At 36.1% G+C, this 18,327-nt stretch overlaps 1 protein-coding gene, 1 non-coding gene and 1 pseudogene across 2 annotated transcripts in view; 2 read left to right on the top strand and 1 right to left on the bottom strand.

Moving 5' to 3' along the window:
- The window catches only part of LOC128573022 (olfactory receptor 1C1-like), a 48,320-nt gene extending 42,430 nt beyond the window's left edge, over positions 1-5,890 (bottom strand). The window contains exon 1 of the mRNA XM_053573237.1: positions 5,526-5,890. Coding sequence (XP_053429212.1) covers positions 5,526-5,890 — 365 coding nt within the window. The remainder of the gene's footprint in view (positions 1-5,525) is intronic.
- A 5,826-nt stretch (positions 5,891-11,716) lies between these two features.
- Positions 11,717-11,845, top strand: LOC128573231 (small nucleolar RNA SNORA40). Its single transcript, XR_008376385.1, has one exon. It is a non-coding gene; the product is annotated as a small nucleolar RNA SNORA40 (small nucleolar RNA).
- A 412-nt stretch (positions 11,846-12,257) lies between these two features.
- LOC128573198 (uncharacterized) lies at positions 12,258-12,358 on the top strand (annotated as a pseudogene).
- Positions 12,359-18,327: the final 5,969 nt, after the last annotated feature.

Below are 18,327 nucleotides of genomic sequence, written 5' to 3'. Positions count from 1 at the left end.
TTTATTATTTCAAATGCCTATAGAAAGATGGCAAATCAACCATCTAATGAGTCATCTCAAGGAATTAAAAAAGGAAGAGCAAACCAATTAAAAACCCATCAGAAGAAAAGAAAGAACTAAGGTTAGAGGAGAACTAACTAAATTGATAACAGAAGAAGAATTATACAGAAGATTAACGCATTAGCAACAAAAGAACAAGGGATCCCATCGCAGGCTGGGCAAGGGACTTGAAGAGAAACTTCTCTGAAGAAGACAGGCGCACGGCCTTCAGACATATGAAAAAATGTTCATCATCTTTACTCATCAGAGAAATGCAAATCAAAACTACTCTGAGATATCATCTAACTCCAGTGAGACTAGCCTACATCACAAAATCCCAAGACCAGAGATGTTGGTGCGGATGTGGAGAAAAGTGAACACTTTTGCACTGCTGGTGGGAATGCAAATTAATATATTCCTTTTGGAAAGATGTTTGGAGAACACTAAGAGATCTAAAAATAGATCTGCTATTAAATCCTGTAATCCCTGTACTGGGCATATACCCAGAAGACCAAAAATCACATCATAACAAAGATATTTGTATCAGAATATTTATTGCAGCCCTATTCATAATTGCTAAGTCATGGAAAAAGCCCAAGTGCCCATCGATCCATGAATGGATTAATAGATTGTGGTATATGTAGACCATGGAATATTATGCAGCCTAAAAGAAAGATGGAGACTTTACCTCTTTCATGTTTACATGGATGGAGCTGGAACATATTCTTCTTAGTAAAGTGTCTCAAGAATGGAAGAAAAAGTACCCAATGTACTCACCCTTATTATTAAACTAATGTAGGACCTTCACATGAAAGCTATAACCAAGTTACAACCTAAGAATTGGGAGAAGGGGGAAAGGGAGTCGAGGGAGGGGGGAGGTTGGTGGGGGGAGGGTGATTGGTGGGATTACACCTGTGGTGCATCTTAGAGGGGTACATGTGAAACTTAGTAAATGTAGAATATAAATGTCTTAACACAATAACTAAGAAAATGCCAGGAAGGCTATGTTATCCAGTGTGATGACAATGTGTCAAACGGTCTGTAAAACCAGTGTATGTTGACCCATGATCACATTAATGTACACAGCTATGCTTTAATAATAAAAAGAAAATAAATACATAAATAAATCAAAACAAATCTGGAGGCATTATGTCACCAGACTTCAGCTTATACTACAAATCTATAGTGACCAAAACAGCATGTACTGTCACAAAAATAGAATTATAGATCCATGGAATAGAATAGAAAATCTAGAGATGGGCCCAACCACATATCATTTAATCTTTGGTAATCCTAACAAGAACATGCATTGTGGAAAAGAATCCCTATTTAACAAATGGTGCTGGGAAAACTGGTTAGCCACATGTAGAAGACTGAAACTGGACCCACACCTCTTGCCACTAACAAAATTGATTCTTTCTGGATAAAATATTTAAATTTAAGACATGAAACTATAAAAATACTAGAAGAGAATGCAGAGGAAATGTTTAAAGATTTTGGCCTGGGAAAATATTTTGAGGAAGAACCCCCCTGACAATTTCAGCAACATCACACTAAATAAATGGGGTTTGATCAAACTGAAAAGCTTCTGCACAGCTAAGGGCACTACAATTAAAGCAAACAGACAGTCTTCAGAATGGGAGAAAATTTTTGCATATTATGGTTCTGACAAAGGTCTGATAACTAGAATCTAGAGGGAACCCAAATTAATCAATAAGAAAAGAGCAAACAACCGTTTTCCTTTGAGATTAAGGGATTTGAACAGAAACTTCTCTGAAGATGACAGACAAATGGCCAAGAAACATGAAAAAATGCTCACCTTCCCTAATTATCAGAGATATGCAAATCAAAACTACCTTGAGATATCATCTGACTCCAGTAAGATTAAACCTACGTCACAAAATCCCAAAACTGCAGATATTGGCATGGATGTGGAGAAAAGGAAACACTTTCACACTGCTGGTGGAATTGCAACTAATACAATCTTTATTGAAAGAAATATGGAGAATCCTCAAAGAACTAAATGTTGACATTCCATTTGATACCACAATTCCATTATTAGGTATCTATCCAGAAGAATAATAATCATTTTACCACAAAGACATTTTCACCAGAATGTTTATTGCAGCCCAATTAATAATAGCCATGTTGTGGGAGCAACCCAAATGTCCATCAACCCATGAACAGATTAACAAATTGTGTCATATGTATACCATAGAATACTATTCTGCCATAAAAAAGATGGAGACTTTACATCTTTCACATTTACTTGTATGGAGTTGTAACACATTCTTCCTTGTAAAGTATCTCAAGAATGGGAAAAATGTATCCAATATACTCAATATTATTATGAAAAGAATATATAAACACTTCCACATTCATACAAATGATAAAACACAAATATAAGTCTAGCAAGCAGGAGATGTGAGGAGAGAGAGGGGAAGGGAAGAGGGAGGGTGATTGACGGAAGGAGGAAGGACATTTGGTGGAATCTCATCTAATGTGCAGATGCAAGGGTACATTTCAAATTAACTAAGTAAATTTTAAATGTCTTGCCACAAAAAATAAGTGAGGTGATGGCTATGTTAATCAGTTTGATATAGGCAATCTACCTTGTATGTCAAATTACCACATTGTACCCTGTAAATGTATATAGTGTATATAGTTATGATTTTAAATATAAATTAATAAAAAATATTTTCAAGCCAGGCACAGTGGCTCACGCCTGTAATTCTAGCACTCTGGAGGCCGAGGCAGGTGGATTGTCTGAGTTCACAAATTTGAGACCAGCCTAAGCCAGAGTGAGACCCCATCTCTACTAAAAATAGAAAAACTGAGGCAAGAGGATTGCTTGAGCCCAAGAGTTTGAGGTTGCTGTGAGCTGTGACACCACAGCACTCTACTAAGGGTGACAGAGTGAGACTCTGTCTCAAAAAAATATTTTTTTTCAAACAAAAAAGAAACCCAGGTTCATGCTACCAAATGACATCTTAGCATGAATTCACTTTTCCAATCTCTGAAGAGGTCTAAGAAGAAATACAGTGCAGTGGTGTGTGGTGGAGACTGCTGTACACATACTCCTACCATTCACTACCATTTCCTTCTTACTACCCACATATTTCTCTTTTTATTCTGTTTTTTTTTCTTTTTTACTTAAATAAAGAAAAAATCTCTGTAAGTAAGGGTTGGAGCAGGATATATTAGAAACAACAATCTTATTTTGATAAGTGAATGGTAGAATCCTAGGTTTTATGTGCTCCAATTTGCTTTACATTTTTGCTGAAATTTATTGTCATCAAGCAGGTGAAATTTTGCAGAATATATTTGAAGGGAACATATATGATTTCCCTTCTTACGTGGTTGCACCATTTTGGTTGTTTATTGAGATCTCTAGAAAAAAAGGTGTTAAATAATTAGGTTTACATCACTATTTTCATTCTGCTACTACATGATTGAAGCTTTACCATGAATCTGTAGCAAACAATTCAGGGATTTAATAAAATACCAATTAATGTAGAGAAGTAGACCGCCTTGGGTAAGAAATAAAGGATGGTGAAAATGAAAGATATAATGTTATGTCATACTAAATAAAATAACCACTGTTAATTTAATATTTGATAGTATGGGGTGATAGGCTGCCCAATTCAGGACTGACCTCTGTGATATCTGAAAGCCTAATACAGATACTCTTCAAACTGTAGCAATATCCTGCTCCTAAATCCATAATTTTAAACAATTTTTTGACCCCTAAAACTTTAGGGAGGGATTGAATTAAACTTCATGACAGATAATCTTTTAACTGTACACATATAAAACAAATATCAATTTCTTTTTTCTTTTTTTTTTTACCAGGTAGGAGTGACTTTTATTTGAAGGCAGAAAACACCCTATTTAGGGGCTCATCTGTAATCTGCAACAGTTTAAAAAAAAGGAAAAAAAAAACCCAAAGGCTTAAGGAGGAGAGTGGGAGGAATAAATATCAATTTCTAATGAGTTAAACTTCAAGTTACAAATTCCTTCCCCAATGTATTTCTTTATTTACTTATTTATTGTCTAACTATATTCTTTATTTGACACTATAAATTAGATAAATATGTTAAAAGAGCAAAACATTCTTGGTAACATTATTGCTTTTTTGTAGAAACATTTTTCTTCCTGAATGGATTTAAATTTTCTTATGTCTAGATATATTTGTTCTTTGTTTGGGAGGGGTGTGTGTGCATATATGTGTGTGTTTTTAATATTCTGAAAGTATGCATTCATTCAAGTAGCTATTTACAGAGGTCCAAAAGAATTTTTATGACAAAGATGATTCAATAGAGTAAAATAATTGGCTGTGTTTAAAGTGAGAGGAAATCAATTTTTTGAGTATTCTTTGAGGACACATTTCTAAAAATGGGAAAGCCTCGGGCGGTGTCTGTGGCTCAAAGGAGTGGGGTGCTGGCCCCATATACCGGAGGTGGTGGATTCAAACCCAGCCCTAGTCAAAAACTGCAAAAAAAAAAAGGGAAAGCCTTTGTTATTCCACTATATTGTGGGTCCAGCATAGAAATTATGTCCCTTTAATTTTAAAATCTGAATTTATGGATGTTAAATTGAGGAAAATTTGTTTTAATCTGCTACTTTTGAGAACTTTATTGCAGGGACTTACATCTCATCACTAAGGCATATTTGAATTGGAGTCAGAAACTATTTCCTTACGAGTTGCGGGCTTTACCATTTAACTCCCCCAAAGTTCATTTTCCTTATTAATAAATAGATTTCATTACTTTTATAAATTTAGTTAGAGAATTAAATGTAATAATCCATATAAAGTGCTTAACACAGTTTCCAGAATAAGAGAGATCTTTAATAATGACTGGTTTCTGTCATTACCGTTATTACGAGCACCTGGGCATACAGTTTTTCTTAATCACTGGACTAGTATTACTTTACAAAACATTTTCTGAAGTGCCCTCTTCATAGCCCTGTTTCTTAGAGTGTAGATGAAAGGATTCAGCATGGGAGTCACCACTGAATACATGACAGCTGACAGGGTGTCACTCTCAGGAGTGTGGGAGGAGGAAGGCCTGAAGTAGACAGCAATGGCTGTGCCATAAAACAACACCACCACTGACAGGTGGCAGCCACAGGTAGAAAAGGCTCTCTGTTTCCCCTCAGTAGATGTGATCTTCAGAATGGTGGAGAAGATAAGTACATAAGAGATGAGGATGCCCACCAGGGGTGTGAGAGCCAGTAGACCTCCTATAGTAAAAATGAGCAGTACATTGAAGGAGACATCAGAGCAAGAGAGCTGCAGGACAGGGTTAAGATCACAGAAGAAATGATGGATGACATTGGAGGCACAGAAGGACAGATGTGTTATTAGGACAGTATGCATGAGGGCATGGAGATAGGTGATAACCCAGAGCCCAGCCACCAGATGGACACAGAGGCGAAGATTCATTATGGTAGTGTAATGTAAAGGGTGGCCAATTGCCACGTACCTATCATATGCCATCACACAGAGAAGGAGGCTGTCCATATTCACAAAAGAACTGAAGAAGAAGAGCTGAGTGAGGCAGCCTGCAAAAGAGATAGTCCTCCTGTTAGTCAAGATGTTCACTACCATCTTGGGGACTGTAGTGGAAGTAAAACAGATGTCCACAAAGGCCAAGTTACTAAGGAAGAAATACATGGGGGAATGGAGGCCAGAGTCAAAGCCAGTGGTCAAGATGATGAGCATATTCCCCAGCATAGTGACTAAGTACATGCAGAGAAAGAGCACAGACAGAGGGTATTGCTGCTCTGCTGAGCTTGTTAGTCCCAGAAGGACAAATTCCCTGATGACTGTTAGATTTCTTTTCTCCATATTTCCATTCAATCTAGAAGAAGAAAATATTAAATTGTGAAAACCAGTAATATCAAGTCTTTCAGTCACAACAGTGTGTGTGTGATTAAATATCATCCAAACTGTTGCTTGCTTAGATTCTTGCCAACCGCATCTTGTGTTTGTGATATTCTTCATGTATATTCACATAGACATGCCAGATGTACCAGTCTCAACTTCATTCAAGAAAGAATAATTTATTTCTCAAAATGCAAATGCAAATTCTGTGAATTATAACCATTTTTAAATTGAACTAATTACTTTCCTTTGTCTACAGTAATTCATGCTGACTTTATATATAAGATTATTATTTTAGCAGTCATGCTATTTACTCTGTACCAGCAGAAATATTTACCTTTAAGGAATAATTTTCCTCCCAATCTTATGTTCATATCCGTGATGGCAGATATCCTCAAGTCATCTTTCTTTTTGTAAAAATAAATTTTGGTAACTGAATCCCAAGCCTGCCTATGTTACTTGGGTGAACTATTGCCTCTTTGGGTCCCACTGGTCATTTGATATATCCTCTGACTAGTGCAGTAAGTCCTCTGAAGCCCATTGTTTGTGAATTAGACTTTCAAGCCCTTCCTCAACAGCACCTCAGGTACTTACTTTCTTTAGACCAGGTAGCAGTATTCTTCCATACCCTCAAACTTTATCATCAAACTTGCTGTTTGTAGTCTTTCACCGTATCTTCCAAATTCTCATCTCTATATTAATCTAATTTATTATGCCTTCTTTTTTATTACAAAGAATATGAAGATATAAAAATTACTTTTGTAAAAATTATCAAGCAAGCAAACATCCAAATATTCATGCAATCCATACTTTACTTCAGCTAACATTTAATGAGCACCTTCTATGATCCAGGTTCTACGCACAACTTACGTAGAACCAAAGATTTTTCTTCTGACTCAAGCTGAATTCATTTTTAACTATGTCTTCCAGAACATTTACTTTGACATCTGAGGCTCTTCCAGTCTTTTTAAACTTATGTTGTGTGAGTTAATGTTGTTTTAAATCTAGCTTGCTGCAATGGCCTTAAATAGTTCAAATAGATATAAAGTAAAAGATATATTGTAGAAATTGGTAGAGAATTGGGATTTTTAGATCAAGTATCTTTATTTTCTCAAAATGTTGCATGAATTATTTAAGACTTTTATTGTATTTATTTGTACATTTGGGATGCTAATGACTAAAATTCTTAAAGTAACTCTTCTATAAAACATGTCATATATATTTATTTGAAGTTTCAAAAGTTTCTTTCAAATTATAACATATAATTGTTCTTTATCTGCTTAGTAGAATTATTTACTCAAACATTTCTAAATGATTATATTCTACCAAATGTGTTATAAATAAGCAAGAAAAGCTTCTACTTTAAAACACAAGAAGGCCACGGGGGTGGCTCACACCTATAATCCTAGCACTCTGGCAGACAGAGGCCAGTGGACTGCCTAAGCTCAGGAGTTCCAGACCAGTTTGAGCAAGAGTGAGAGCCTCTCTCTACTAAAAGTAGCTGAGTGTGTGCCTGTAGTCCCAGCAACTCCTAGGAGGCTGAGGCAAAAAGATTGCTTGAGCCCAAGAGTTTGAGGTTGCTGAGAGCTATGGCACCACAGCACTGTACCCAGGGAGACTGAGACTGCCTCAAAACAAACAAACAAACAAACAAACAACAAAAAAGCCTCACATACATAAAAACATTCAGTGTAGTGTGGGTAGGATGAATGCCTTATAGGTTGCTGTTCAAAATTCTCCATTTTCTTTCTCTAATCATCATTCCTATCACAAAATAACATAATTTAGCACTATCCAATCTACCCCTTCTGGTGCTATACCAAGATAGCTAATAAATGCTGGAGGACACAATGCAGTATATTTATTTCTATCAGAATGTTTTGAATTCTAACTTTATAAAAAAACCTCATTAATGCTATGATATTCATCTTCCAATATTTCCTGTCAACTTTAGTTAATTTCCTTGCATCCTATTTTGCCCAACTTGAGGAATGTCAGAATGAAGTCTGTACTGAGAAGAAACATTAAACACTCTCATAAATACTTGCCTTTGAATGTATTTTTCCCCTGCAGGCATAACCAGTTACACCATTTTTCACAATTCCATTATCACTCTACAATATTCCTTTCATGACAAGCATATCAATTCATCCTTTTCTTGGTCAACTTTTGTAGCTGATGACATGGTAAGGAAGAAAGTTTGATATATTGATGCTTTAGCATAGAGCACATATATGCACATAGTTTGCACATAGTTGGCGCAAAATAGTGCTTATGGAAACAATAAAGGAATGAAAAATTGTAAAGAAATAATTAGATTTTACAATGAATGTATAAATTTTTTGGAGAGTTTTTGTATTCTATGTTCTCCTTTACAGCACATCATGTTGATGGATTTTATTTCTCAACCATGATTTTTAAAAAATCACTCCATCATTAAATGTTTATGACAATATTTTTGATGACAATATTTTATGTGCACAACTCAGGGAATTACATATTAGGTATGTCTTCACTAAAACAAAGAAAAAATGTGTGAATACAAACCTTTTGGTGAGACTTTTTGCCACCTACAATTTTTTTCTCCTTGAATATTCAACCAGAAAATTTTAAGTGGAACTTTGTACTGATTCAGATTCCTAGTCAAGAGTGAAAAAGAGAACAATAATGAGATATAAATAAACCTGTTCCTCTATACATAAAATAATAGTATATTGCAGGTGCATTTACTTTAATGTATTTATTTACTTTTATACTACAAAAGGGACAGGTCTTGAACAAGGACACAGCTTTCTCCCTGGAGCTCAGCACCCAAGAGGCCATATGACATTCCAAATTAATCTAACAAGTTTTCTCTTGTTCATGAATTGGCTTCTCCCTTATTCTGAAAAGAATGCAAACACAAGGTGAAATATTTAAAGTAAAAAAAGTATAAAATGCCATGACTGTTTTAAAATAAGCTCTTCCTTTCTTCTATAGGGCAATATTGCTTGGGGGGAATGAATATCAGCAAAAATGGAAAACTGAAACCAAAGCAAACCAATCTGTTCCATCTTTATAAAATTCCCAGTCTTCATGTCTCCCCTCATGCTAAAGTGAAATTCAGTCATACAAACAACAAACTTTGGAGTAAAACACATTTGGGTTTAAATCTTCATTTGTAAATTAATTGATAGTTGCTTGACCTTGTACATGGCATTTTATTTTTGTATGCTTTAGTGTTCTCACCTATGAAAGACAAATACTACCTATATTATTTAGTTGCTATAAGAACTATAATACTTATATAAAAATTAAAAATTATGTAGAGGTTATCCTGAAGCTTCTAGTCAACCAATGAACTATTGGCTAGTATAAATAAATATGTGAAAACATAAATGTAAACTAAACAAGAATGCTTCTGGAAATGGGCTTTTTTACTGCACACTAGCTAAAGATTATGTTGTATGTGCACATGCAGGTAAAGGTACAGTAATGTAGTTTAAATTATAACTCTGAGCTACTCCTCAGGACTATGGAACTTAGTCTTAAGGCTATACCTAAACCAATCAAAATTAATGCAAAACATATCAAACATAGGCTCGCTTATCTGAAACCAAAAATGCATTTATTCCTCCACACTGAAGCAAACATTTTATTAAATACATAGTTTTTAGTTTAGTTTATGTGGGTAAATATAAGAACAGTCTAGGATTGCAAACATTTAAATCATTTTAATACACACACACATATGTAAGGAATATATTATATACTGTATATGCATAATTTGTGTATGTATACATAATATATACATAATTATGTATACAGAATTGTGTATATATATAAATATACACATATACATATATACACACATCCATATATGCATTTTCTTAATATATGAAGAGGAATACACTTGTCAATAGGTAAATAAATATTCCTCTTCATATGTTAGAAAAATGTATGTATGAATGAAGAGTGTAATCTCCACTCTTCCTCCTTTCAATTGATAGCATAGGGGTGATTTTAGTGATAATTTATGTCTCAGAGTTCATATAATGTGGCTAATTTAACAGCTTTTGGAAAATATTTATAGAACATAAGTATTAATTCTCTCAGAGATCCATGGACACTGAAAACACTTTAGAATTAGAAACTAAAAAATATCAAGACAAGGATCAACTGCATGTGTGATATGCTACAAAGTGGGCTTTCATGCAACATCTCATTCACTACCCAAAAGAGCTTTGAGAAATGAAATTCCTCTTTAACAGCAAAAGGAAATGGCACTTAGAGAATTTAAATATATCAGAATGGGAGAACTAAATGTGGTCTATATTTATTGCAGCACAATTCAAAATCACAAAGACATGGAAACAATCTAAGTGCCCATCAATACATGAATGGATTAATAAAATGTGGTATTTGCATACCATAGAGTACTACTCAGTCTGAAAAGTAGTGGCTATCTAGTATCTTTTGTGACAACCTGGAGGGAACTGGAAAACCATTCTTCTAAGTGAAACATCACAAGAATGGAGAAAATAAACACATATACTCAATACCAAATTGGAACTAATCAGTCAACACTTAAGTGCACACATATGAAAGTTAAGTCTCAATGAAAATCAAGCTTGGGGGAGGAGACAGGAGGGGATGGATAAATAGACACCTATTGGGTACAGTGCACACTGTCTAAGTGAAGGGGCACAGCTATAACTTTGATTCAATTAGTATAACAACAAAGAATGTAAACAAAACACATTTTATTTGTGTTCCTAATATTCTGAAATTTAAAAAAAATATGAGCAAAACGAAAGAAATTTATAAACTTAGAAAAAGAAACTATGGTCTATGTTTAAATGTCTGCCTATTTATACATACTGAAACTTATTTTTAAGAAAGCCCATGTGATACTTGCTTACCTTCAAGGAGACAAAATATCTTCATGTTTCTGCCAAACAAAATTGCATGTACTTTAACTTATGCCTACATAGAAATGGGGTGAATGATAAATTTCATGTTAATAATTTGGAATTGTTAACTGGAATCTAAGTCAAACTCCACTTTGGACTAATTTTATCCAACAGATGTGTGTGTGTGCGTGAATGATGGCATGAATGAGCAAGGTTGGAGCAGACAACATGCAGTAGTGGATTTTGTGATAGGGAATCAGAATTATAAACTGTTCAGTGATGGGAACATGCCTAGGGAACTCCAAATGAGTTTGTGGAGACTTCCAGCCATGACCTATCCCCAGAAATAGCACACATTCACGATATGAAATTCATCCTATAATAACAACTAAATTCAGTAAAGTTGCAGGATCTAAAGTCAATATGCAAAACTGAAGAGCATGTTGATACACAAATAATAACTTAGCTGAAAATGAAATGGGAGGGAGGAGGGGGGAAGGAGGGGGATTAATGGGATTACTCCTGTGGTGCATCTTACAAGGGTATATGTGAATCCTAGTAAATGTGGAATGTAAAGGTCTTAGCAGAATAACTAAGAAAATGCTACAAAAGCTATGTTAACTAATGTGATGAAAATGTGTCAAATGATCTATGAACCAAGTGTATGGTGCCCCACGATCATACTAATGTACACAGCTATGGTTTAATAAAAATAAATAAATAAATAAATAAATAAAAGAAAATAATAGCATTTATGATAGCCTCAAAAAATAATTTAGAATAAATTTAACCAAGTGTGTGAAAGATCTGTATACTGAAAACAATAAAACACTGATGAAAGAAATTGAATAAGAAACAAATAAATGGAAAGATATCTCATGTTCATGGATCAAAAATATTAATATTGTTAAAATGTTGTCATACTTCTGGACAGAGAGTTAGAGATAGGTGAAAAAATAAAAAATCCTCTTTTGCAACCAGAACTCATCGCTAAGTATGACTTTTGATACATATAAGAAGGAATATTATAAAAAAACAAAAAAGAGAAAAAAAAAGAAAAGAAAAAAGGAAAAAGAAAAACAAAGAAAAACAAAAAAATTGGGAATACCCAAAGCAATATACGGATTAAATGCAATCACTATCAAAATCCTAGTGTCACTTTTCACAGCAGACAAAACAGCCCTAAAATCTATATACAACCACAAAGGACCTCAGATGTCCAAACCAATTCTAAAAAATAAAAATATAATTGGCAGCATACCACTCCTGATTGAAAATTACAAAACAGTGTGGTGCCGACATAAAAACAGACACTCACACCAATAGAACAGAATGAAGACCCCCAAAATAAATCCAGACACACATAGTTAACTAATTTTTAATAGTTTTCAAGAACGCATAATGAAGAAAAGATGGTCTTTCAATAAATGATCTGGACTGTGCTTGCTTTGGCAGCACATATACTAAAATTGAAATGATACAGAGAACAGTAGCATGTCCCCTGTGCAAAAATAAAAATAAATAAATACATAAATAAATAAATAAATAAATTATCTGGACAACTGAATTTCCACATGTAAAAGAATAAAATTGGATCCCTATCTTTTTTTTTTTTTTTTTTTTTTTTTTGCTGTTTTTGGCCAGGGCTGGGTTTGAACCCACCACCTCTGGCATACGGGGCCAGTGCCCTACTCCGTTGAGCCACAAGAGCCACCCCCTGGACCCTTATCATATGTCATGTACAAAACCCAAAATGATTAAAATATTTAAATGTAAGACCTGAAACTATAAAACACCTAGAAGAGAATGTAGAGGAAAATCTTCTGGACTTTGCAATGACATTTTTTGATATCACAATGACAGCTCAGGCAATGAAAGCAAGTAAATGATATTACATTAAAATAAAAAGGTTTTGTGCAGCAAATGAAAGAATAAACAAAATGAACTGATAGTCTATGGATTGAAAAATATTTTTAAACCATACATCTGATGAGTTAACATCCACAATTTATGAAGAACTTATAAAACTTAATAGTAGTATACGAATAACCCAATTTTAAAATAGGTAAAGAATCTGAAAAGACATTTCTTCAAAGAAGATGTAAAAAGGACTAACAAGTATATGAAATGGTGCTTAACATCATTCATTAATCATAAAAAAATGCAAATCAAAATCATTATGAGTTACTATCTCACACTTCTTACAAAGGTATTATCAAAAGTCAAAACATAGTATTAGTGACAGCATAAAGTTATTTAACTTCCATGTTTTTGTGTGAGTATGCAGATTTCCTGTTGTTACTGAGTTCAACTTTTATTCCATGGTGATCCGAGAAGATGCAAGGAATAATTTCTATTCCTTTAAATTTACTGAGGATAGACTTGTGACCTAAGATGTGATTGATTTTGGAATATGTTCCGTGGGCTGATGAGAAGTATGTGTATTCAGTTTTGTTTGGGATGACATGTTCTGTAGATGTCTGCTAAATCCAAATGTTGGATGGTTAGTTTTAAATCTAAAGTTTCCTTGCTCAGATTCTTATTGGAGGATCTACCCAACACTGCCAAAGGAGTGTTGAAATCGCCGACTATTATGGAGCTGGAGGAAATCAAGTTGTTCATGTCTGTTAGAGTTACTCTTATAAATTGAGGTGCATTCTGGTTGTGTGCATAAATATTAATAATTGAAATCTCACCATATTAAGTATTACCCTGAACAAATATGAAGTGACCATTCTTATCCTTCCTTACTTTTGTTGGGTTAAAGCCGGTTGTATCTGCAAATAGAATTGCAACACCTGCTTTTTTCTGATTTCCATTTGCCCTAAATATAGACGACCATCCCTTTACCCTGAGTCTATATTTATCTTTTAAGGTAAGATGTGATTCTTGTATGCAGCAAATATCTGGCCTGAGTTTTTGTATCCAGTTAGCCAACCTGTGCCTCTTTAGAGGACAGTTTAAACCATTCACATTAATGGAGAATATTGATAAGCCTGGTAAAATATTGGGTATTGAGTTTTTTGAAAGTCCAGTGGACATTTTTAATCCTTTTACCAGTGTGGAAGTTGGAGTTTGGTAAAAAGTTTTTGAGTGAGTTTACTTTTGTGGTAGAGGATTGTGCTGGTCATTGTGGAGGATAGATCTGAGAATATCCTGAAGAGCTGGTTTGGTTATGGCAAATTTCTTCAACATGTGAATGTCATTAAAGTATCTAATTTCTCCATCATAAATGAAACTTAGTTTAGCTGGATACAGGATCTGGGGTTGAAAGTTATTTTGTTTTAGGAGATTAAAAGTCGATGATCACCCTCTTCTGGCTTGAAAGTTTTCAGCAAAGAGATCTGCAGTCATTCTAATAGTCTTCCCTTTGTAGGTTATGGTTTTCTTACGTCTTGCTGCTTTCAGAATTTTCTCCTTCATATTAACTTTAGTTAAGTGAATTATGATGTGCCTGGGGGATGTCTTATTCAGGTTGAGTCATGCTGGGGTTCTGAAACTGTCTGCTATTTGGATTTCAGAATTTCTTGGCATGTCTGGAAAATTCTCTTTCATAGTTTCATGGAGAAGACCCTCTGGAAAATTCTCTTTCAATGTGGAATGTAAAGGTCTTAGCAAAATAAGAAAATGCTACAAAAGCTATGTTAACTAATGTGATGAAAATGTGTCAAACGATCTATGAACCAAGTGTATGGTGCCCCATGATCATACTAATGTACACAGCTATGGTTTAATAAAAATAAAAAAAAAACAAACATAGTTTCATGGAGAAGAGCCTCTGTGCCTTGCAAAGCCACTTTATTGCTTTCAGGGATTTCTATGAGGTGAATATTAGCCTTCTTCAAATTATTGCAGAGCTCTCTGAGAGAATGATCCATTTTTGCTCTCCATTTCTGTTCCTCTTTGAGAGTTTGGGAGTGTTTAAAAGCTTTGCCTTTAATGTCAGAAATCCTTTCTTCTGCTTGCTCCACTCTGTTACTGAGGGATTCTACTGTATTTTTCAGATCTTTGAGGGCTGCAAATTCTTGCCTCTTGCAAATTCTTTAAGGCTAGGGCTCTTCACTCAGTGTGAAATGTGTCAAAATCTTTGGTGATTTTGTCTTTAAATTTGTTGAATTCTTGAGACAACTTTTGAATTGCTCCTTGAATTTCTACTTCCAACTTTTTCTCCATTCTATTATCTTTTTTGCAATCCAAATTCTGAATTTGATTTTTGACATCTCGGTCATGTGTTTATGAATGGGATCTTTGGTTACGTCTGCCATATCTTTATTGGGTGGGGTTGATCTATTCCAGTTATTCATGTTACCAGAGTTTTTCTGCTGATTCCGCCCCATGATTATTTTACACCATTTGACTAACTGGGTGGATAAAGAAAGGTAGGTTTGTGGCTCCAGGAGTAGTGATTAACCAGCCCTTTGCCCAAAAGCTGGGACTGTTGTCTGTACTTTTTCCCCTAGAGCTTTGCCAAGGACCCATACAGTGCTACAGCCTGAGAAGCTGGGGACCTGCTTGGTGTGGTGGTGCTAAGTGGCTCTATTTTGTTTTCAGCTGGTCTCTGTTGAACCCTAGTGAATCAGTTACTCTGGGTTCAAGTCTCAGCTGTGGAGAAATACCAGCAATTAAGTCACTCCGCCCTGCACAGACAACAATTGGTAAAGGAAAATCTAACCTTCATACAACCACACACCCAAGGTACTACTTGGGTAGTCCTCGGGCAATTAGCCCAGTTTAAATGGTCCAAATCAATTGTCTTAGCACCTGTCTCAGGTGGGAGAGTTTAAAAGGCTTCTGGCAACTGGATCACAGGGGTCTGCTGACAACTCAAATATGACTTGCTTTGGTGCTCTGTTAGGTCAGGAGGACCCACCCAGCAAATAGATTAGTCTGGGAAGTTTGATGACTTCTTCCCCATCTTGCACCTCTGTCACACCCAGTCACTGATAACCCCACAGGGCTGTGACCCAGTTGTCTCCAATAAGCAGATACTCCAGGGGTTTGCACCTGCCTGAATCACAGGGAAATATATGTCTCCTCAGGCAGGCCACTGCTCTCTGCCACTATCTGGCAGGGGGAGGTGAGGCCTCACAACCTCAGGTGCTTAATGGAGGCTGGGGCTCTTCATCTTCACTCAGTTCCAGCCCCACCCCTGATTGATGATACTGACAGAACAGAACAACATTGCATAATTTGTTTCTGTCCCGGCTATATTCTCCTGCAGAAGAGAGGCTGTTAGAGTTCACAGAACCTGCACCTCAGGCCCTGTCTGTGTCACTGTCCAGTCTTGCTGCTGTTTGTATTCCAGTGGCACATGGTTAGCTGTCAGCTCTAGCCTCTGCCTGCCCTCGTTTGTCTGGGCGAATGATACCCTGAGGGTCAGGCGCATCCCAGGCTCAGTAAAATGGTCCTCTGGGTCAGCCCTGCCCTGGGAATCTGCTGGCTCTGTGTGTGCATTTTCTACTCCCCGTGCTCCACCAAGCAAGGTACCACCTTAGGAAAACCTTTTACTCACAGGGCCTGCATTCCCATCCCATATCTTTTGCGCCAGTGGCTGCCACCAGAGTAGATGTCCGGCCTCCTCTGGTTGCCCAGAGAGACAGGGGGTGTGACTCTGGAATATTCTGAGATGAGCTCTATTGTTGCCAAAAACAGCTGCTGCTCTGTGACTCGGGGCACTGCTGCTCCAGTATGGTTCCCTCTCAGCCAACCATCCTCTCCTCACTCTCATGCCACAGAATCAGCACTGACCAGCAGCAGTCTATGCCTTGTCCACACCTCTCAAGAAAATACCCAAGAATCTGGACTCCTGGGGAACAGGCTTCTAGACCTCAGTGAGAGTGGAGGGAAGTGCTGGGAGCTCAGAATTGCAGGTAGAGAATGTATACAGATTTATACAGTCTTATGCCTGGCAGGAGAGTGCCATGGCACCCTAGCAGGGGAAGTAGGTCCAGTTTTTAGAGGGTCTCTACCATGGGATATAATGAGAGGACTTTTGAACTCTGCTCATTGGTTTATGGAGTATTCTGAGCCATTCTTATGGGGGAGGGGACTCCTGTCCACTTGGTGATGGATTTTGTACCTTTTGTTTGTATCCTTGGGGTCGCAGCTTGCCTCAGCACGGTTGCTGTGCATTCTTCAAACTTCTCTCTTGGTGCAGCTCTAATCCACCAGGTTACTTGCTAAATTTCTGTTCTTTAACTCTCCTTTTGGACAGGAGTCTCTAAAGACTAGTAGAGCTCTTTCATTTTGGTATGGTCCCAGCATGTTGTTTGGGTCTGGTAGCCTTTGAGCTGTTCCCTCATGGCTGCATGGGCTCTGTGGTCAGGGGCAGGCGCGAGAGGAGGAGTGAGCTTCCCAGAGCTGCTGGGCTTCCTGAAAGTCCAGCGCCGCTGCTGCTGCCTCCCAGGCTCATAGCTGAAAGCACTCAAGAAAATGTTTTTAAAATATAATTAATTTTATGCTGTTGTGGCTTTTATTAAAAAATCTTAGACTAAAACCACGTTCTGTAGACTTTCTTCTGTTATCTTCCAACTTCTAGATATTTTATGCTTTTATCTTGCATTTAGTTCTATGATTAACTTTCAATTTAGAGTTATAATAATTTTTGTTTAGGGTGTTAAATAATGATTGAGGTTTTTCTTTGTTTCATATGAGTATGTAGTTAAAGGTAATAATTAATTAATGGCAAATTAAAAAGAGTAATCATTAATTATGCTAAGTCTAGACAATTTATTAGAAACATTAAATAAAGTGACAATAATAGTAAAACTGAACACATCTAACTCACTAGATGAGATTTAAATAATTTTCCTAGAAAAATAACTGAGGGGAAAAAGCTAAATATCCAGAAGAAATCGATATATTTAATAGTTGTCATTACAAAAAAAATCCAGGAACGAGAAGAATCCATTTAACTCCAAACCACTACATTCTTTATATTATTATTATTTTTTTTGAGACACAGTCTCACTCTGTCACCCTCAGTAGAGTGCCATGGCATCACAGCTCCCAGCAATCTCAAACCCTTGGGCTCAAGCAGTTCTCTTCTCTTAGCCTCCCAAGTAGCTGGAGCTACAGGTGCCCACCGCAACACCTGGCAATTTTTTGTTGTAGTTATCATTGTTGTTTAGCTGACCCAGGCTGACTTTGAACCCGCCAACCCCAGTGTATGTGGTTGGCACCCTAACCACTGAGACACAGGTGCTAAGCCTAAACCACTAAATTCTTAAATTATATGAAGAACAACTTAAGATAGTACCAAACAATAGTTTGGACAAAATACAAAAATATATCTAATTTTTATAAAAATTTGAAGGATGAGAAGAAAGATTAAATGTTTGAAATTACTAAAGCACATAAGGGGGAAATTATAAATGACAAGAAAAGTCAGAACAAGTCTCTACACAGTAAGGTTGACATTTCTAGTTAATGCTCATAGAAATGATAATGTGAATGGTGTTAAATTGCAATTGTATATAAAAAGTAACTTTAACATCCAGAAGATCTTTA

This window comes from Nycticebus coucang, chromosome 20 (genome assembly GCF_027406575.1).
Source record: "Nycticebus coucang isolate mNycCou1 chromosome 20, mNycCou1.pri, whole genome shotgun sequence".
Classification (NCBI taxonomy): Eukaryota; Metazoa; Chordata; class Mammalia; order Primates; family Lorisidae; genus Nycticebus; species Nycticebus coucang.
Note: the sequence above shows the minus strand (reverse complement) of the source record. Positions and strands in the feature narration are given on the sequence as shown.